The sequence below is a fragment of the Pogona vitticeps genome, chromosome 2 (genome assembly GCF_051106095.1).
Source record: "Pogona vitticeps strain Pit_001003342236 chromosome 2, PviZW2.1, whole genome shotgun sequence".
NCBI classification, from domain to species: Eukaryota; Metazoa; Chordata; class Lepidosauria; order Squamata; family Agamidae; genus Pogona; species Pogona vitticeps.
Genome location: NC_135784.1, coordinates 171,985,426 through 172,008,008, shown reverse-complemented (window position 1 = coordinate 172,008,008; position 22,583 = coordinate 171,985,426). Strand labels below are relative to the sequence as shown.

At 45.2% G+C, this 22,583-nt stretch overlaps 1 protein-coding gene across 2 annotated transcripts in view; it reads left to right on the top strand.

Moving 5' to 3' along the window:
- The window catches only part of PPP1R1A (protein phosphatase 1 regulatory inhibitor subunit 1A), a 108,786-nt gene that overhangs the window by 76,846 nt on the left and 9,357 nt on the right, over window positions 1–22,583 (top strand). The window contains exons 3-7 of one of the 2 annotated variants that reach the window (XM_078384718.1): window positions 1,283–1,320; window positions 2,046–2,109; window positions 5,730–5,933; window positions 13,636–13,753; window positions 18,081–18,597. In XM_078384718.1, coding sequence (XP_078240844.1) covers window positions 1,283–1,320; window positions 2,046–2,109; window positions 5,730–5,933; window positions 13,636–13,753; window positions 18,081–18,084 — 428 coding nt within the window. In that variant the 3' untranslated portion in view covers window positions 18,085–18,597. Of the gene's footprint in view, window positions 1–1,282; window positions 1,321–2,045; window positions 2,110–5,729; window positions 5,934–13,635; window positions 13,754–18,080; window positions 18,598–22,583 lie in introns of those variants that run through there. The other variant, XM_078384717.1, reaches the window with a different exon arrangement.

Here is a 22,583-nt window from a genome sequence, read left to right as displayed (position 1 = left end):
AACTGGTTTCTGCTGGTGAGATCACTGCAGTCATTTACACCAGTGTAATTGAGTAACCATGTTGCAAGAATCCATGGCATCCTTCCCAGTCAGTTCCCTTTTCACTGGCGACACAGCCCCACGCTCTTAGTAATACCCTCTTCCCCACCCCTCCCCATTGTCCCCCTTTTTAAATTTTTGCATTTATTTTTCAGAAGTGACCTAGTCCTTATCTGATATCGTATACAAATTTATAGAATAAGATAAATAGAAATTTTGTTCAGAGGAATGAAATTTTGTTCAGAGGAATCGAGGGGCGTTGTCCTGAGTACTGTGCCCCACTGTGATTGTCTCCATAGACATCTCTGCAATTGCTCCTTTTCATTGGGAAGGACAGTCACATAACCATAAAATAGAGAAAAATGATGCCAGCTGAATTGGTGCAAAAAACCCAACAACAACAGCACGCACCCCGCTGGCTGAATAAAAAGAAATGATTCCCCCTGGAAAAAGACAGAGCTTTCCTGTGCAGCATTCCCTCTAATTTTCTGTCCCACTGCATGTGAACCTCACTCTGTGCATGTGGGGGGTGGGCAAAGCGTCATTCAAAACAGGAAGTAATCAAACCTGCTGCTGGGTGCCCATGCACAGCCCCAATGGGGCTCTGGGGGAGCATGCACATGGGCAGCTCAGAGGAAATATTACTCCTGTGCTTTGCTTTACATCATGGCAAATACTTGATTTTAACCATGTCATTCTGATGCAATTCTTAGAGTAAATTGCAGTGTAGTCACAGACTCAAGTTGCTGCAGACCATAGATGTTCACAGTAATCAGGAGGGTGTGTGTGTCCTTTTTTTATGTTTTTAGGCGAAGGGAAGCCTTCTCAGTAGATCTAAGTTACCTGATGGTCCACTCAAATTACATATTAAAAGAAACATACTTTCCTTCTGTTATGCTTTTCCCCAAGAATATAGTTCCTTCAAAGCTCTGTGCTTGAGCAATGAGACTTTAAATAGAACTTGTACCTCTTTTCTAGTAACAAAAACAAGCCAGCCCATCTTCAATTTACAGTCTGACACAAGCTTTTTGCTATGATAAGCAGACAGCTTTAACCTTTTAAGAGAGCTCTGTTTCCAAGGATGTGCTAATTGTATTGTCTATTTTGACTCTCAGTTGCTTCTCCCTGGAGTGTCAAAATGATTTCTCCTTCAATATGGCATGTTTCTGTTCTTGTTTCTTTATAAATGTCTTACTCTCTCCCTCCCGCTCTCTTGTGTCTTCCCATACAACTCCTCATCCAGAAATTGATGAAGACCGGCTGCCCAACCCTCTTCTGAAGGTATGTGTCCTTGTTTCATTCCCAACAACCGAGGGCTAGCTTCAGTCAAGTGGTAAAACTTTTTCCATGATGGACCTAATTTATGCTGCAGCAAATTGAAAATGTTCGAATCTGCTCCCACTGAGAACTACTCTATCAGAGAAGGTTTTGGCGTAGCCTCACTGATGTGCTGTTTTTGTGTGTGGATGGAATAAGATAGTTTGTGCAGAGTGTTCACATTTTCACCTTCCCTCTTGGTAGGGATGGGTGAAGTGGAGCTGGTGATTTTAACCCAGGCTAGAGAGTAATATCATGTTTTTCCGGGGGGGGGGGGGAGAAGGAGCCCTTCAGCTACCAATTTTCTGCTTCCCACATAATTCTTGAAGGCACCGTAGGCATTCCAGGAAAAATAAAAGAGCCGGCTGCTATGGCTCTGTGGGACTGAACGAATTCTATAAACCTACCGGTTGGAGTCTTGGAAGAAAAAACTGTAAGCCTGGGAAGGGCTTGGGGTTGGCTCGGTGTTTGTCATGTTTACTGAAGGAATTTACCTGTTGCGTGATGATATTCGTAGGCCCTTTGGAGGGGAGGGGCTACATTTTTAGCAGCCTTGCCAAAGCCCTAATTTTTAAATGGGAATTGTGTATCATTTTTCAATGGGCAAAGTGTAGAAATCAGTTGGTAATTTGTTCCATTGTTTCTATAAACTGTCACCTTGAAGAATTTCACATTTCGCCTCTTTGCAGCCAGGACTGTCAATGTCACCAAGGCAGAGAAAGAAAGTCTCCCGTACGACTCCCACCATGAAAGGTAAGGGTGGGTGCATCCATACAGGTACTTATCCCACTGCTGGGATGGGTTGGTTAACTCCTTTTCTGGTGATCAGATGGCATAATTGCTGGCATGAACCAAGCCCATCTCCAGAGTATTCCTAAATGCACCTTTCTGTGTTCCTGGTGGGAGCTTCTGCATTTTTGGTGTGGGTACGATCGCTCCATTTTGGTTCATTCCCAGTGCATGCAGTCTCTGGTTTCAAACCAAAGGGAGCTTCCTGCTCCAATTTCCTACATGATTTCAATATCCCCATATCACTAAAAGATTAAACAGACATCTTAACCACTTAATGATGTGGGGAGATAAAACAGGGAATTAAAAACTTTTTAAAAACCAATTAGGGCAGTGCTAATGTGCTACATCATGTAGAGAAAATTATTTAAAAATCAAAATCTTCCTCCCAGAAGCAGGGAGGAACAAGGATGGCTATTTTTTTCCTTTCTTTTGCCTTCATAAAGAAGCTGGACCAAATAGGGGCATTTGAGCTGCATATGTTATTTGGATGCAAGGATCAAGTGGCTTGCTGGATGTCTAGCTGATTTTAAGCAACCCTGCTTAGCTTAATCCAGCCCATTTTAATTGAGCATTTGTAGACAATCCCAGCGTGTCCAGTAAAGGGACTGCTTGTGACAGACATGTGAATTTAACAGTCCTTGTGAGAAACTCAAGAGGGTGGGGTGGGGAAACCCCTCCCCCCCCATTGATATTTCTCTGCAGGAGATTCTTCCCCAGCCCAAGAAGTGTTATGGGATTACTCGGAAGATTTGTGATTCTATTTTGGTGGTGGCAGGGAGTGGAATGAGAAGCTACACAGGATTACAATTCCTGTGCAGAATGCCATCTTTCCTGCACAGGATTTTTAAAAATGGCATTCAGGTGTGCAGAATTTAGCAGTTTTCCTGTGCAGGAGAAGGGGCAAAAATGGGGGGGAAAAGAAGGGGGTTGTGACTGGGGTCTTATTGTCACAGGAAGCTGGGAAACCCATTGGTGCAGGGGACATCTTAGCAGGGTGTCCTAGTCTGTTGAAACTCAGAAAATCACCAAAAGTGAGAAGTTTCACATTCCTTACAAAACGTTGGGCACTTGTACATGCCAGTTTTTAGGAAACCATACTTTTAGTCTGGGGATGGATAACCTTTAAGTCTGGAGGCCACATTGTTTCCTGAATCCATTGAGAGGACCACACATTGTCCTTCCTCCTGCTGCTGATACTAAATCTGCCCCCATTCTGCTGAAATTCAGGAATTCAGCATTGACTTAAACTGCTGAATTTTACAGAACAAGGTGCACAGTAGTGAGTACTGTGTTTCCATTCTGAAGAGCATTTCTGGAGGCTTCAAGGAATGCTCGGTTTTAAAACAAGGTGCACACTGATTGTATGCTTTGTTTAAAGGTGACGTGGTCTTTTACCTCAGCACAGCAGCAAACATTTGCAGGGATGGGTAGAAATAAAAGTGGTGGGGTTGCATGCCATGTTGTACACCCCAATTTATTCCATTGGGAGCCCCCATTCTTCCCTGAAGCCTAGGAAACAGTGAAGATTCTCCGTGACCTTGCATTGATTTGGAGATGCTCAAAAAGCAGAAACTTGCTGCTTTCTGAGTCTCAGAAACGCACACCCATGATGTTCTGAGAAAGTATGAGGCCTCGCTGAGGGACAGTACAGGATGAGTACTGTCTTTGCTTCCCCACCATCACCCCACTAAACCGTAATGGGTTGTAGCAATGCTTCAGAGCCCCTCCAGATGATAGCAGGAGTTCACTACAAAGTCCTCTCTCCATAAATTGATGACAAAGTCAATTATACGCACAAGTCTGAGGCGGCTATCTCTAGATCAGAGAACTTTGTACATTTTCCAGTTAGTAGCACTGAGAGATCAACAGTCTGTTTGTAGAGAGGTGCGCGCGCACACACACACACACACACACACACACACACACACACACACACACACACACACACACACAGACAGCCATGTGCCTTACTTGGCAGTATACCAGTAATGCCATCTTGTGATTAATGACATGGTCATTAAAAGAGATTAGGATTTATTTCCAAATGAGTGTCGTAGAATTATAGTGCTGAAAGGTACTTTCAAAAGTCATCTAATCCAGTCCAGTCCATACCTCCCAGCTGGACTTAAGCAGGTGCGCACGAACAGCCCCGGCAGATGTTACTTCCACCCTATCTTTAGGAATGCTCAATCCTGGCAGAGTTCCAAGATGGCCAACTCCTCAAACTGATCTGGGCCATGGAGTGATTGGTCTGTTAGGACAGTCCCCATTTAGGCTGTTACTGGGGATGGATGATATACCTGAATGAAAAGAATCCCTGCATGTAGAAAACTAGTATTTTGAGGGAAGAGAGGTACTTGCCAAATCTTTCTGGTATGCACTTGAGGGATTTTTTTGATGCAGGGAAGTATTCACACCTGTGACTCCACCATCTGTAGTTGGATCTGATGTGTTCCTCACAAATATCTATGACATGATTATACTGTACTGGACAATGTGAATCAGCAGCAAAATTCCTTTGTTATCTCTCTTTTTCACGATGTCTGCTATTTTCTTTCCCTATCCTTCTCCACCTCTATACACTCTTGCTCTCATCTCTCTTTTGCTCTCTCCAGCTTCTCTCTTCATGTGTTTCTAGTCTTCCCCTTCCACAATCTTTCTTCATCAATTTTGCACTGATCCATTCTTTTAAATTATTCCGCACAAGGAATGGGCAACTTCTGCCTCAGGGCACACTTTGTGTGACTCAGCACCCCATGACGGCTGGACCCTGTCCAGAAAGGGGGGGAGAGAGAGGGAGACCAAGGGTAGCCTAAAGTCCATTTCTGATATCCTTTTCGTGGGTTACAGGGTGGGGTGGGTTCTGGAGAGGGATGTAACATGTTTCGTGAAGCCACCACTCCTGAAAGCTTTCAGGAAATGAAAATGATTTTAGGGTGTGTTTTAAAAAAAAAATCAGTAAAGAAGTATTAGGACCCATAAAAACAGCCTTAAAAGGCCATACTTTTTGTAAATACTCTCCAATTTTCCAGTATATGTGTGGATGTATGTATAGTGATACCCATAACTATAGATATATTAGTGTATATCTATAGATATATTAGTGTATATCTATAGGTACATCATCAAGTTCTCTAAAAAAAGAGAACTGTGTCAGACCGGGATTATTTCAGAGGACAATACAGTTTAGGATCCAAGCAGGCAAGCAAGCAGACAGAAGACCAGCTCCCCAAAACTTGGAGCCCATAAACTTGAAGAGAGGGAGAAATTTCACACGCCAAGCAATAGGCTTGAGTGGTACCACAGATGACAGAAATTCAAGGTCAGTAATTCCACATCAGCTTGGAGAAAAGGTCAGAAGGGTGATAAAGGCGTTGAGCCCATTAGTAAGAAATGCACAAGAGACCAAGTAATAATGTAGGATATGATAACCCTGATCCCATCTACACCAGCTCTAGACTCTGTTCCTCAGTGAAGGACAGCAAAGTCTTTTTTTTTAACGAGACATGAAACACGCGCACACGGTAGCCCTCCTTCAAAGTCCATAATTTTCACGTATCCGCCTGCCCTCATCCTTTCAGAGCTCCAGATGATGGTTGAACACCATCTTTGCAAACAGCAGGCAGATGAGGAGGATGCCAGCGCTGGGAGCCAAGAACCGCACAGTCCAAGCTGCTGCCCCCATGCCAACTCAGAACCTGGCCACAGTCCCGGGAGTTGCCCTTTGGCTCAAGCCCATGCCCAGCTGCCACCCGAGCAAGAAGAGCCGTCTGGCCTGGAGGAACGTGAGTATGAGCCTCTCTCTCTCTCTCTGCTGGGGCCACTGTTACTCTTCCAAGGAGATGTAAGATGCAGCTTAGAGCATTCCTTTCCCTTCTACCACCTTCAAAGGCAAAACAAAGCGAAACTGTTGAACCAGATCGTTGTAGGTAGTAGAAGAGAATGATGAATATGATGCCTGTAAAACTAATGTGCCCTGGATGCTCAAGTTTGACCTTGGTGGCGACAGTGTTCTGGGTGAGAGATTACTCCCCTTCATGGTGATGTCTTTCATTGGTGGGCTTGCCTTAGCCCAAGCAACTAAAGGTGGTGGCGGTGGTGGGGCTATTGAGACTTTGGTCTTTTCTTAACTCTGCAGCCCCCAGCTGGGGACTGGGTGGTTGCCCCAGGAGGCGGAGGAGGCAAGTGGGCTCCTGCCAGTGAGTGGGCAAGCACACAGGGGAGTCAGGGGAAGGAAGCGCGCCGTGCCGGCGGAAACACCTCTTTGGGTGCCGAACCAAACTGGGCTGAACTGCCAAAGCGCAATTTGTGCCCATCTCTAGCCATGACAATTGCTTTGTGTTTAGGGGAGAAGGGGCTAACTGATGGAAAAAGGAGTCAGCTTCTGAGATTTTTTCCCTTTCTTGCTATCATTTTGTAAATGATAGTGGGCACAAGAGGGGTCCCCAACCCCTGGTCTGCAGCCCGTTGCCGTGGCTATGGCAGGACCAGGCCATGGAGACAGATCTCCTGCCCCCTGCATGCACTCACACACACACACACACATGCAGTATGGCCTGCCACCCACACGAACAGGTGCCCCACCCCTCCATGAGTGCAGACCACCCCTCTGTCCATGCATGGCCTGCCCACCTGTGAGTGAAGGGGCGGTGCCACGCCCCCCAAAAACTGGTCTGTGGCTCAGAACAGGTTGGGGACCCCTGCTGTAGACCATCTTGACTGCTGTCGTTGGTGTTGTCAACATTCAGGCTGCCTTGCTAAGCAAAGCTTGGCATCCTTTTCCCTGCTAGTAACATGAGTACAATATTGTGCAGCAATACGGGGCCATTTTCTGGCGTTTCAGATTGTGGATACAGAAGCACAAATCAGAGATTTTTTTTTGAAGAATTCAGTTCAGATATAACAATGGTAAAGATAACATTTAGATTGCAACACACTAGCAAAGGCCATGTGCAGCCAAACTGTATAACTAGCCTATCTGTATTAACATGATACCTTCTGCACATTAATTTGATAGCCCTTTCCAGTGGGTGGTACACACATTCTCCACTGCAGCAGCTGTGACAGTCAAAGTTGTGTCTTTTATACAACACCTTCTGGTTAATCGGGAGATGATTCAGTGACCTCTAGTGGCCATAAGTGAGCATGACAGGCAAACTTCCTATAACACAAAGCTTTTGGGTTTGTTTGAGCAACCACACGAAATGGAGGCAAGGGCTCCTGTAGCTTTAGTAGTTGTGCCGAAGAGAAAGCTTTGGCCAATGTAGCTTGTCATGCACAACTGAAGAAATGTTCTCTTCGAAGCAACTATTAAAACATTAGGGAGTCATCTCCTCCTTCTCATGTGGCTGTTCTGACAGGGACAGGATTGTTTGTTTGTGTGTGTGTGTGTGTGTGTGTGTGTGTTAGGAATTTTGCTCCTTTTGACATTGGCATGGGAGAAAATGTTTCAGCAAGAGTAGCTTGCGTGACAGGCTACACCTCCTGAAATGACCTCTTTGACATAACTGGTACAAATACAGAAGGCCCGTCTGGCTACCCTGTGTGGGATTTGAAAGTGGTTATTCATGCCTTTCCAATTGCCTCTCTCTCTCTCTCTCTCTCTCTCTCTCTCTCTCTCTCTCTGTCTCTGTGTGTGTGTGTGTGTTTATGTGTGTGTTTCTTCCCAGAGGGAACCATTTTTTTAATCCCTTCCTCTCTGGATGAATAATTCATCAGGGATGTAATTTTTTAACAAGCTCAGTCCAGGCCTCCTTGTCAAATATTCATAGTGCAAGCGTGTCCTGTAAAGTGGCGTGACAGGATGATGGGCTTCGAGCAACTGCCACATCCCCTTGGATATTTCACGGAAATATATTGTTTCACATTATGGAGAGAATAAGGGTTTCATCCTCTGGTTGTGAAGAGACCCAAAGAACAAGCCGTTTCCCTGGCATTTCATAACACTGGGTCCCACTGAAGCATGCGCTGTAGAACAGAATTCCAGCAATATATGTTTCCCATTTTTTATTGCTCTTGACTGATTTGTGCAGTTTTGTCTTGCTTCAAAATGCATATCAAGTCAAGTTGCAATCCAAGTAGAAGGCATAGTAATGAAACCAATTAAACGAGGATTGGTCCAACCATAGAAATACATTATGTGACTTCCTGGGACATTAACACTCTATAGGTACCTAATGTCACTATGTCAATATCATATTGCGCAATGGAAACACATGCCACATTGACTTTCTTACCAACCAGCCAGACGTAATCTCTGTAGTTTGATGTGTATAAATATCTGCAGTGTTATAGCTTTCTCTTATGTGTGAGGAAGTAGATTTTATCCACGAAAGCTCACATTACATTATAACATTATAATATTCTTGAAGGTGCCACCATGTTTTTTTTTTCTCTCTCTCTCTCTCTCTCTTTTTTTTTTGTGTCCTTTTCATTTTATTTTGTTTTCATCTGTAAGGTGTGCACAGACTGATATGACTGTCTCTTCTACAACTGTAAACAGATACTGTATATATGAAGGCTGTGTGTGTGCGTGAGAGAGAGAGATACATTTTTTATGCCAAGTAAAACTTGTTAGTCTTTTGGTTGCCTCAAGATTCTGAAGATTTCGCTGCAACAGGCTACAGACTAAAGGCTGAACTGGACACTAGAGAGAGATTCCTTATATCCCTCTTTAAGAGAAAAGTGGCTTACAAATAACACTAACAAACAAATAAAATTGAGCATAATCCTATGATCCCCCCCATCTCCTTTAGCTTGCATATTCGCTTGTTTTTGTTGATATGGTTTTTGGTGTGTGTTTGCATGTGTGAAGTTTAAGTTTGAGTGGCTGAAACACTACCATGTTCCCACTCCTAATGATGTGCTAACTCTGGTGAGCAATTCAACTCAAAATGGCTACCTCCCTTAAAAATCCCTGAGAATACCTGGGAGATTCATGGTAGAGACTTTATCTTTTGGAGGGGGGAGTTGTGCCCTCAGAGGAGGCTTAACAGCTCACTGGCTGTTTTGATATCACCTCTGTGCCACACCAAGAGATACAACCAAGAGCTACCTTACCTGTGCAAGTGAGGCCACTCAAGGGCATTAACTTCACTGTCAGCGGGAAGAAGGAAAGATGTAACAGGCATTTGAGTACCATTGTTGGTGTGTGTGTGTGTGTGTGTGTGTGTGTGTGTGTGTGTGTGTGTGTGTGTGTGTGTGTGTGTGTGTGTGTGTGTGTGTGTGTTTAAACCCTCCAGTTTTCTGGCTATGCATTATATCTGTCAATGAATGTGGGTATGTGGCTGGGGAGAGTGTGGGTATGTGTGAGTGAGGGGCATGTGGGTGAATCTAGGGAGGGAGGGATATGAGTGAGGGGACATGCAAAGGAGAAAGATAGCAAAAGAGCGAGACGTCCACCCCATCAGGAAGAGTTCCCTGTTAACTCACCTCATAGGTCTCCCCGTTTCTGAGAGCAAGCCATAGGGAAATGGCACTTTGTGGGGAGAAAGAGGTGTGTATGTGTGAGAAGGGAGGGAGAAACAGAAGGAGATGCACTTGTGGGTTGTGAGGTTTTTTTTAATACATGTACCCTGTTTCTGTGCCTCCTCAGCAATATCATCAAGGTCCAGGTTGCCCAGTTGAATTTTATGAACTTCACTGAGCTTGGCTGAATGCGCTGTGCTCACAATTAGAATGGTTAAGACATGACACAAGAAGTGGAGCTGCCCTCGTTTCCATGCATGCTTATAGGCAAAATGATTACTCTAATAATTAGGGTGCCCAGGAATATGAGAGTAGGATTTCTAGCCTAAGTAGTGTGCGGCACAATGGCGTGTGAGTTAATTTACCGAGATTAAACATGAAAATGAGAAACTAGTAATGCTTTTGATCATTTAATGTGGCATTGTTATGCTGCTCAGCTTACGATAAGACAGAGGCAGGGAGTGCAAAATTTTAATTTGTCTAGGTCAGCAGGAAAAAAAAGAGGAGGGGCTGGTTATTCATAATACACCCTACATACTAATGTAGAAGCGCAGCAAAACAATACACAAAAGAACAGTATTTCCATATTTTGAAGTCAATTCATTCCCTTTGCAATAAACCAACTTCTCCTTTACATCTTCCTTTTCGTTTTGACCTGAATTTCACTTCCAAAGGCTGCAAATCTTTTTTCCCTTTGATGTTTTTAAAAGAACCAATGCAGTTCAAAAGAGTGTCAGAGTTGGGTGGACTGTTATTGTTCATTTTTAAAAGGCCACCCAGAATTTCCTTTTCCTTGCATTGCATATAGATTAAGGCAAGCAAGGGGTGCAGGATAGAGGTGTAACGATATTACATCCATGGATGCATTAAGATTCCACATACACAAATACTTTCCTCTCCCTAACACACACTTCATTCTCCTTGACTTCTTGGTGCATTGTCTTCTGCCTTTTACAATTCCCAAAAACATCACATACATCAACCTTGTGCCCTTAGTACCTCCCATGGGGCCCTGAATCTCTTAGGATAGTGGTTCCCAACCTTGGGTTACCCAGGTGATCTTGGTCAGCAGCTCCCAGAAACCCCGCCCCTTTTATCCATTGCTACCACACACTGCGCTGCGGGCTAAACCGCAGAAGCCTGTGCTGCAGCGTCAGAAGACCAAGCAGTTGTAAGATCGAATCCACACGACGGAGTGAGCACCCGTCGCTTGTCCCAACTCCCGCCAACCTAGTGGTTCGAAAGCATGCAAATGCAAGTAGATAAATAGGGACCACCTCGGTGGGAAGGTAACAGTGTTCCGTGTCTAAGTCGCACTGGCCATGTGACCACGGAAGATTGTCTTCGGACAAAACGCTGGCTCTATGGCTTGGAAACGGGGATGAGCACCACCCCCTAGAGTCGGACACGACTGGACAAAAATTGTCAAGGGGAACCTTTACCTTTACCTTTACCACACACATCATTTAGTAACTGTAGTTTTAGAAGAGTTACCCATATTAGTCTGTGCTATTATATTGGGCAAAGCCAAAACAAATATAAATAAATAAAGACGAAAACCTAGTGGCACCTTAAAGACAAACTGCATGGGACCATTGCTGGAAGAGATTGCTTTTTTTTAACAAAGAGACTTTTTTGGGGGGCACAAGTTGTTGACAGTGCAGCCTTTCATGACTAGCAATAAACTTTAAGACCCTTGTTGATAGTTAGTGTTCCTCCCAAGATGCATTGCTCTGTAAACAAGGACAAGGATGGTAGCTAAATTAATCCCAGGCTATAGATAACAAGCAGGAACAACGTTACCAACAATGCTTCCATGTAAAAATGTTTCAATATTTGCCACATAGTCCCACTCTTTTGGCTGAAGAAGTGGGCTTGATCCAGGAAGGTAAAGGTTCCCCTTGACATTTAGTCCAGTCGTGTCTGACTCTAGGGAGCGGGGCTCATCCTCATCTCCATCCACAAAAGCTCATACAGTATTAAAATATAGCAGTAGCCCAACAGTTCTGTCTTCTTGAGGTTTTTTTTTATTTTTTCATTTTCATTTTGCCTGGTATCATTTAATAAACTACTCTCGTGCTCCTGAGCTAAAAATTTTCCAAGCCATTTAAACTATTCTTCTGAAGAAACATAGAAGTAGAATCATTTAGAGGCAAAACTTCCCTGCTGTGTATATGAAACTAAATTACCCTGCTATGTATGTGAAGCTAATTATCTTTTGATAAGCCACACTGGGAAGACTTTGTCCTGCAGCATGCCAAATAACAGAAGTCCTTTAAACAAGCAACATATGTACCGGAGACCAGGGTAAGGGAGCGCCTTCAGTGTCCATCATGGCTGAACATTGGCCATTTCGGTGAGGGTTGATGGGAACGGATGTCCAACGTCATCTGGAAAGTCACCGGTTCTTTGTCCAGATTCTCTTCTGTTTTGTTTTTCACCCGTTTGCTGACTGAGACTTAAGCAAGCTTGCCATCCCCTGTGGTTATGGAGCTTCCAGTGCAAAAACTGGAGCTCCCCAAGAATTCTCCACACTTAAGGGAAGGGGCAGCTCTGGCGACACAGAGACAACGTATTCAAGCTGCCTGTTCTGTTGGCCAACATGGGGGATGGGGTTCCACTTGCACTAGAGTTCTGAAAGGGCAAATATCAGTATGGCTAGAGGGCCTAGAGACGGACGGGATTGTGCATGCCACAGCACAATAGCTTTAGCCGTTTCCAGTAAGATTCCTCTTACTATTTTGACCCCCAAATCCTTCTTCGGCAGTTACAAAATGTAGGGCTTTCTCTGGGTATTTGGAACAGGACTGACATGTAACAGCATCTGTTTATCCACAGTGAATCTCATCTGGTATGCTTTCCTTTCGTTGACCCAGTTTGGAGCGATTTCTGTGCAGCTCTGTTTTGACAGTTTTCTTTGGGTTTACATCAGGAACACCTGCCAACGTTGTCATTTCACTCCCCCCCCCCCCCACATCCTCGTGCTCATTTCAGGACGAATAAATTGAAGAAGCTCCCAACGATGTTATGGACTGTCTGGATGTTAGGTTCTGCAGGAGAGGACCTCTTGAGAGTCCCATGGCCTACGGAGACCTGTACTTGATAGGCATTGCTGGGCATGGCTTTCCCTTGTGTTGCTTCTCCCAGATTGTGGGATGCAATTCCCTTAGACTGAGTTAGGGGTTACTTCCCAGACACTCCCTGGCTGTACAAAGTAAAAGAAGAAGAAACCGCTCTTCAAAGTGGTGTTTCAACCGGTGTTCGCAATAATTATGATGATTTTAACTGATCGCTGTGATTTAAATGCTGTATTGTTTGATTTATTTTTTTATCTATTTTTTGTTTACTATTAAACTTAACTGTATTTGTTGGCTACCCTAAGCATTTATTTTAGAGGGAGGTATAGAAATGTAAAGATAATATGCTCATTGTTATTCTGGGCTGCTAAGTTGGAACTGATTCATTAGCAACCCTAATTGGTCTTTCAAAGCAAGTGATATTTAAGGAGTGGTTTTACCAGTTCCACTCCCGCAGTGAGTTTCCATGGCTGACCAGGGATTTGAACCCAGACCTCCTGAGTTGTAGTCCATCACTCTATCCACGACACCACACTGGGTATCTACATATGCTTACATATACATACATTTATGCCCTCATGTTTTTCACCATTGGCTCTTTCTTTCTTTCTTTCTTTCTTTCTTTCTTTCTTTCTTTCTTTCTTTCTTTCTTGCTTCCTTCCTTCCTTCCTTCCTTCCTTCCTTCCTTCCTTCCTTCCTTCCTTCCTTCCTTCCTTCCTTCCTTCCTTCCTTCCTTCCCCTTCCCCTCCCTCCCTCCCATCCATCGATCTGTCCTTCCTTCCTTCCTTCCTTCCTTCCTTCCTTCCTTCCTTCCTTCCTTCCTTCCTTCCTTCCTTCCTTCCTTCCTTCCTTCCTTCCTTCCTTCCTTCCTTCCTCCCTCCCTCCCTCCCTCCCTCTCCCTCTCCCTCTCTCTCTCTCTCTCTCTCTCTCTTATTTTGTGCAGAAGGAAGAGTCACAGGAGCTTGCTGTTCAGAGAGACCTGGTAACGGAAGGCCAGGTTTGTCCTCAAAGAAACGAGGAGTCCATATACCACCGGAAGGGAAGGAGAGGCTTGCCAAGGAGTAGGTACAATTGGGCATCTCAGGGGTGGGAAGGAAAATCAAGGGAAGAGAATTTAAGAGCCAACTGAGTTCGGAATGGAGTGGACAAGCTGGACCTTCTGACGCTGGTTTGCCAGTCACAGCACCGGTGTATTTTTCCAGATGTTCATTTCTGCACTGCAGAAAGAGGAAAGGCCTTGGACCAAATATTCACCTCTTTGGGGTTTGTAGAATGAGAGGGGCCTCAGTATGCTCTCTGTACACTAAACAAGCCTCCTTCGGGAATATTCACCTCTTTGGTGGCCATGGATAGTGGTTGGGTTGGATCCAGACCTAGTTATACTTAAAGTAGGCCCACTGAAATCAATTGGAATCAATCCAAAATGCCTGTGTTGGTCAGTACCTTTATTAAGCGCACTGCTAAGGTAGTGGTTCCCACCTTTCCCCACCCACATCTCGTTTGGCCCATCCTGGAGCCTTCCCGGCACAAAAAGGGTGCCTCTGCCCCTTCTCCTGCGTAGGCAGGCCTCCAGGGACAGGGGTGCACCTCACCCAGGGATCTGTTGACACCTGAGCACGGGCAGGGCACTGGGCATGATCTAGGCTGGCATGCAGGGAGACCTGCCAGCCAAGAAGGAGGAGGGGGAGGTGGCAGGGAAGAGTGAGAGGGTTCCTTTGCACCCCTGGGTGGGTTTGATGATGCCCCAGGGCACCGTGGAGCACTGTTAGTCATAATGAACTTATGTCCCAGTGATTTCAATTATCCATTTTAAATATGGCTAGGTCTACATCCAACCTACTGTTTCCCCCATAGGTTGCCACTTTACTATGTTCTTCCCGGGTGAAAGTTGTTTTTATGACATGTCAGCCAATGATGTCATGCCCACAGTGCAGCAGAGCAGATTTGTCTGTGACTGACATCCCTAAGATAAGTGACGCTGATCAAGGAGGAGAGCCAGCGCTCCCTGAAAGGGGCCGTGTGGTTTCACTGCTCCAGGAAACCTGAAAAAAGCACCAGCCCAGTTGGGCTCAGGTTTTAAAACGAATACTCCTCCTGCAGGACAGGATAATGTAGTACTTTTGCGTCAAAAGGTCAAGACACTGCAAGAACAGGAGTAAGTGAGGATCTCTTTTGCACATAGGAAAGGAAAAGAAATGCACAGTGCTTTCTTTGGGACATGAATATGCTTGGTGGCTCCTCTGCATGCAGAAAAATCATACCCACACTGGCATGTGTGCAACAAATCTGATATAGCAGAACTAGAGCACATGGACCAGAGCACAAGCATTTTGTGATCAGCAGGAAAAGAATTATCCTCTGGCACCCTAACGCAGGCCTTCTTGCTGTCTCTGAGTTCAGCTACGGGCCGTGCAGACAGGGAAAGTGGCTTTTCCTGGTTCAAGATACGTTTGTGGGTTATTCTTATTGGGATCCAAAGTGTCTTCATTTTTGCTGGACGCCCAAGATCCATTAGCTTTACAAAAGATCTGGTGGGGATGAAACTACTGCAGGTTTATGGATACAGGATCAAGGCAGTAGCCTGCATTTCCACTTCTCTTTGGAGGCATGGCAACAGGGAATGTTATGGTAGGCACCTGCACTCCAGAATTTGCCTATGCTCTACTACGGAGAAATGGGGCAGAAGAGTAACCTAGGGTAGGCTGTGTTTGCAAGAAGTGTTCATGTCTTAAAGTAGAAGTGAAGGGAGAGTAATAGTGCAAAATTGGTTGTAATCTTCACGCTTCCCGTCTTTTTTTTCTAAATTAAAAAGAAGCCAGAAATTTGAGTTTTTTATGCACAGCGACAGGTATTTAGACCATATTTAGTTGACAGCATCTGGGAAATGCCTGTGATGCTTTGGTGTACATGATCCAAGGCTAAACAACTGAAAACAAAATGGGTGCAAGGATCTTCCTCTGGTTAAGGTGGCTTTGCACATGTGTGTGAATGAGCCATGTCACAGACAGACACCCCACACACGTCAGAATGGCCGTCATTGCCTTTGACAAAATGCAGTCAGTCAGTGGTGTAGCTGCAAGTCCTAGACTTAAAGGGGGGGGAAAACCGGAAGAGAGAGAGCCAGCCAGCCAGCCAGCCAGCTCTCTTGAGTGTCGGTTTCCTTTGGTGGACGCTGGGATTATGAAGTCTCCCTGTGACTTCAATTAGTTCTCCTTTCAGCTTAGATTAGTTTGCCTGAGATCAAACTGGTGAAAGGGAAAGTTCAGATGCTTCACTCAAACCCAGGCTTAATCAAAGCTGAAAGCGACATTCTTTGTACACCGTCTGCGTCTAGAACAAAGGGGCAAAGTTGGCGTCAGGAAGAAAAAAAGACACACCAAATAGATGCAGACTTTACACACACACACACACACACACACCCTTCTCACTCCTACAAACAGATGTTCCTAGGTACATAGGCAACAATGCTTGTTTTGACATTGTTGGTCATTAAAAGCAAGACATCATTGAAAGAAATGGCTCTGTCTCTTGCAGGCAGGGGCCACTAAAACAATGGCATTCCTCCTAAGCCGCAGAAAAGCGGAGAGTGCATGCTTCACTCTGAACAGTTTGAGGTCTGTCCTCCTAGGCATTTTTTTGAAAAAGGACAAGATTAATGCAGCCTCTGTGTTAGCCCAAGGGGAATTTTACATATATACCCCAGGAGGCAGGCCTATGTTTACATGGAGGATGTTCTACAGGTCTTAAGGCAGTGTGAGTTTCTCTGTGTGTGGAAGACGAGGGTGGTGTGTGTGCGTGCACATGGACGCACGCATGCACACCCTGGCTAAGGAAAGAAAAGCTGCTACTCTGTGCAGTTCCCCTCCAAACCTTTCCATCCTGCCACTCACTGCAGGGTCTCCATCCCCTGTCCCCATATCATCTCTGTGCCTGGCTTGGGTTCTAAAAGCTAAAAAGAGCAAATCTGCCATCTTACTTCCAGCTCTCTGAGAGTCCACAGTAAGGCACTGAACCCCTCTTCCGCTGCCCCTTCCCTCACTGTGTATGAGGACTGGGTTTTGAGTGGGGCTAGTGAACATATGTCCTTCCAGAAGTCCCTGGACTCCCACCCATTGTGGCCAGAATAGCCAATGGGAGGGTATCATGGGAGCTGTGGTCAAGCAACATCTGGAGAGCCACATGTTCCCCCCCCCCACCAGCTGAGAGGCTTCATTTCACTTCCATGGCTAGTGACATCCGATAGTTCCGCCTTCCCTGATTTGTGCCTCTCCATATCTTACGGCACCTAGACTCATTATGCAGATTAAAAAATGCTTTATTTTATCCATTCTGAATTTATGTTCGCTCCTGATCTAAAATCTAATATAATGGGCCGGGGGAGGGGGGGAGAGTGTGTGTTAATTTTATAAACTTCTGTCATAGGTTATCTTTTTTTTTGTTTTTCAAGGCTAGACACTTCATTTCCCTGCAATTTTTTGTATCATTGGAAATATATTCCAACTCCTTTCTCCATGTGATTACGATATTCTGCATTTTTTTTACATGTCTGTCATGACCTTTATGGGACAGGTTGGCCAGACAAAAAATAGTGAAAAAGGTAGTGGGCAGAATTTTTGAAACCAGGTCTGAGAGATGGTAGCAAACAAATTAATGAGTAAGTCACACTCTAAGAGAACTCTTACGGGAAGCCCTGGGATTTAGAATTACGGTAACATTGGAGATAATCTAGACCAGTGTTTCTGTCCGTTCATGTACCCCTGGTGGGATGCATGGTTTCTGTAACTATTTGTAAGCATTTACTCCCTCTCGTTTCCCCTCGTCGTCCTGCAAGTATTGTACTTGCCATCAATGATCTATCTGTGACTTTGGGGCACAATTGCAGTAATTTGGGACATTCAGTCCTTCCCCTTATCTCTATTGCCCCTGCCCACTGAGCTACCCAAAATGATAAATAGCCTATCAGAAATCCTTTAGAGGTACTCTTTGTGAACTAAGTACAGTAGGACTCCCTATCCGTGGAATTAGCATCTACTGGTTCACTTATCCACTTCCAGAAAATGCTAAATAAGCGCTGCTTATTTTGAGGGTGCGTTTACCAGAATAGGCCACTAGAGGGAGCTAGAGACCATGCAATGTATAATGTTTAACATTTGTGCATTTTTCAACATCCACAGGGGTGTGTGTGGGTGTGTTTGCATGTGCGCATGCGCACGCCTTGGAACCTGTGGATACCAAAGTCCTACTGTATGGTTTTTGTTGTTTCTATCATGGTGGGACTCCTTTATAAAGGTATTGGTAGGTTTCAGAATCACTGATCTACTCCAACTCCCATTTGAAAACCTTGCTCCCAGGGCATCATGCGTTTATCTGTTTTTTGCTCCTCCGCAGGTGATGCTCTACATCAGGCATGAATGTTCCATCTGAAGACAGGGCTCAAGCTTACCCAATGGGATATCACACAGCTCTTTTTTTTTCTCCCCTCCTCCCTTCTTCTTCTTTTTTTAAATGATTGTGGTTTTTTTAAACTTCAGTGGCTGTTTAGGTGTTTGTAAAGTTTTCTTTTCTTTTTGTAAAAAAAACAAAAAAGCCACACAAAACTGAAATGGTCCAAGGTCAACTGGGGATGGAGGGGAACGTTTCTGTGTCATTTGGGGTTTGCAGGCCAGGTTGCTGATGTATTTAAGGATGTGTTTCTGTTTAGAGTGCTAGAACGGTTCTAGTCCCAGAAGTGGAACGACGTTTAGGTTGCACCACTCACCCTCTAGCCTAGTTCTCCCAAATAGCAGCTGAACTGGCCCAGCTCTGGAGTCTGACCTAGCACCACTTTAGACTGCAGGTTGGGCTCAAGTGACTGAATACAAAAAAATAGCTATCTGGATCTATCAGTAAAAGGGATGTAACTTTCTGTGAGGCCCTGTTTTTCTCTCTGTAAAGATGGCATTGTTTGTCCTATGGAAATTAATTCACTCAATTGAGCTTCCCACTTGCAGGGTGATGCAACGCAGGTCAAAAACAAAACCACCACTTCATTTGCTGTGGGAGAGATTTACTGACCAGAACCTGTATTCCACCATCCCCCACCCCCAACCAGGCCTCTCTTGTATTCTTCAGATGGCATGTTCATGGCGTTCCCCTGTAGCCATTGGTTTTGTCCATGCTGGGAAATCCACCACTCTCCCCAGCGTGCATCCAGTGGGGAACAGGCCTGGGAACCAGACATAATCAAATGGCACTGTGCTGTCGTGCCTACTGGTGTAACACCCAACTGGGCCCTGCGTAGTTAAAGAGAGATGTCTGGATAAGGAGCTCTTTTTGTAGTTCTTCAGGGGCAGGGGGCCTTCTGTGTTTCTATGGTTGCTCTGCACACCACTGACTTCTTCCAGTTCCACAGTATACAAAGCATCTTGGGTCTCCTACTCTCCTGTAACCGGCCTGCCTGAAAGTTGAGGGGAAGCAGACAAACACCTGGCACTTTGTCTCCTTCCAAATGCCCCCCCTAATTCCTTCTCCAGCTGAGCTGCCCCGTTTTGGGGGAAGAGTGTCATAATACAGCAGTGCCTTCTGGGGGCAAGCGTTTTCCTCCCTTGAAACCACCAACAGGCCTCACACATGTGTGCCTAACCTTCAGCAGTTGCCACAGACACATACACACAGAATAGGTACACTTACTTTTCAAGGATACACACGTCGCTCTTTTTATTGCATGGTCAGGAGTGCTTCAGCTAGCAGCCTGTTTGGCCTCTTTTGTATGAGACAGGTGATTAGTAATTTCAATTTCCCTTTTATACCCCAGAAAACATGGGTAAGGCTCTTCAGACTTGATAAGGGAGCCGGCTAAACATAGCATAGAGATGCAGTGCGGGGCAGACACTTAGGCAGTACAGTGGTGCCCCACATAGTGACGATAATCTGTGCCGAAAAAATTGTCATTATCCAGATTCGTCGTGATGCGGGGAAAAAAACCCATAGGAATACATTAAAACACGTTTAATGCGTTCCTATGGGGGGAAAAACTCACCACTATGCGGAAGTCCTCCATCCGGCCACCATTTTTGCTGCCCGGTAAGCGAGGAAAGGGCGCGAAAACACTGCAGGCAGCCATTTTTTTCCTTTGGCCATTTTGGAACCGCCGATCAGCTGTTTTTAAAACATCGCTATGCGAAAATTGGTAAGCGAAACACTTACCGATCATCGCAAAGCAATTTTTGGCCATCTAAAACATCGCAATGCAATTGCTTTTGCGATCGCAAAAACATCATCGCTATGCGGATTCATTGTTAAACGGGGCGCTCATTAAGCAAGGCACCACTGTACCTCTTTGGGTAGTGCTTTAAGCCAGTGGTCCCCAACCTTGGGCTTCCAGATGTTCTTGTGCTTCAACTCTCAGAAATCCTGGCCAGCAGAGGTGGTGGTGAAGGCTTCTGGGAGTTGTAGTCCAAGAACATCTGGAGGCCCAAGGTTGGGGACCACTGCTTTAAGCTGATGCTCTGAAGGAGGCCCACCTCTGTGACCGGGCGGGTGAATCTGGGGCCCTTCAGATGCTGCTTGATTACAACCCACATCATTTTGGATGCCAGGCTACACCACCTGCATCTGATGAGAGATGGCGTCTACCCCATCTGTAGAGCGATTAATTTGCCACACCTGCTCCACTTCATCATTAACAAAAAATAATTAATCCCAGCCCAGCCAGAAGAACTGGCTACAGCCTGGATAGACGGGTGAGACAGATCACATCAATTCACCCGCTTGGATTTAGTGCGAGTTGTCCATGGTTCAGCCCTACATCATTGAGATTGTTTTACATATCTGGATTACAGTTCTGGACTTTCTCCTATCTTAACCGTTGTCACACAATGTCAATCCTGTTTGTTTTATTAAACGGGTCATCTTTGCTTGCTTTGTGAGTTCCCAAGTCACTGGCTTGCCCAAAGGAGTTGTGCTAAATACCTAACATGTGGAGAAAACACCAGTGCTCCTTCTTTTCCTGCAAAACTGCCCCTTGACCTGTGATAACGATGGTTGTGTCAGCTCTGCATTGACTTGCAACACCAAAAACCAGACCCTGAGTCTATGTCTAGGCCAAAGCCGTGGACTGAAGAACTTCTGAAATCCAAAAATTACACATGAGCAACAACAAAACGTTCCTCCTTAATGTGCCCTCTCAGCCAACTGTCTGCCAGGATGACCATCCCTTAGCATATCCCAGGTTGATGGCCTGTTCCTGGAAATGTATGGTTATTGCACATGGGACAGCTTGAAGTTGTGAGTATATGTTCACACAGCCCCCCTTCTTTTGGGTGTTCTCAGCTGATGGTACAAGTGTCCTTACAAGCCACTCTTAAGACCAGTTGGGGCTGCAATTCTGTGCATACTTCTCCCGTGAGAGACCCATAGGACAGTCAGAATCCATTCAAGAAAGCACTATAGGATGGGGGAGTCTTCATTTCCATGTTGTACAACGGAGAGAGGAAAACCAGGAGCCAGATGTTCTTTTTTTAACCACACCTCCCATCATCTTTTTGCCATTTGACCATGGTGGCAGGTTGGTGGGGGGAGTTGTAGTTCAACAGCTCATGGACCACAGGTTTCTCATTCTTGCCCTCAGGGTCCTGTGAGCAATTCTTAGGCCTTTCACAGAGAACTTGTAATTTTCCCATTACAGTTAATATCTACATTGTCCCTCTGGATACTTTGGTTCTTCCCCATGCTGCTGGACTGAAATTCCCATCAGCCACACCCAGTGTAACAAACAGAGAAGGATCACAGTACTTGTAGTCTTAATTATATCTGAGCCGGGGGGCACATACTTGGCACCCACAATCTAGATTTGGATTTGTTTATTAATGTAACAGATGAACGCAAAGTCCGAATTAGTATTTTCCTTCTGTCCTGAAAGGCGAATGAGTAACGTTAGTATCTGGCTGGAATAGCAAGTGAGAAAGGTTCAGTACTTCTGCTTAGTGTCTTCTTTGAAAATCACACCAGAGAAAAGCAAAAGGCAGAGATTCTGCTTGGCAATGTTTAGGGAAAAACACACCAAACTGTGTGTGCACACGCACGTGCACATGTGTGTGGAGGAGGAGGAGGCATCTAGACTCAGGAACCTCAATGCAGGTCTGGTGGGGAATCTGGAAATTAAACAGTCACTCCATGATTTGTCAACACCAGCCCAACCAGGCATGATCATCACCAAGATGATCAAGGTTGAGCAATACCTGTTTGTGCATCTATGGAGATACGTCACCAATATCCATGTTCAGTTTAGAACACAACCTTCAAGCTGCCACTCTGATCATTTTCTTAACCCTGGGACTGAGTGGTGTGTTCATAGCTTCTTCTAAAGAGCACTGTGGGAAGAGAAATCTTGAGGAAAGAAAGGGCAAGTGTGATGTAACTTGCCCTCCACTGCTCCTCAGGGCCAAGAAGAGGAGGCAGAAAGCACACTGTGTCATGTAATGCAGAGGTTCTTAACCTTGGGTGACTCAGGTGTTTTTGGACTGCAACTCCCAGAAGCCTTTACCACCAGCTGTGCTGGCTAAGATTTCTGGGAGTTGCAGTTCAAAAACATCTGAGTCACCCAAGGTTAAGAACCACTGATGTAATGCACCACACACAAGGTTGCAGCGATGCCGTGATGTTTTGAGTTGATCAACAAGAAGAGAAAGCTGTGCCTCCCTTAATGGCCTGCATTTCCTTCCAGGCACCTCAATGGTCTGGAAAAATGATTCTACTACCCTTGTGCTTGGATATGTTAACCCCCCCCCCCAATCTTTAATAAGTGGCTGTGTATTGGGGGGGGATTCTGATCAGTTCTGCTGGGCTCTGCTTCTTTTTCTCATGTCTCCCTTTGCACTTGAGCCACCACTTTCTATGCCCAGCAGAGCACAC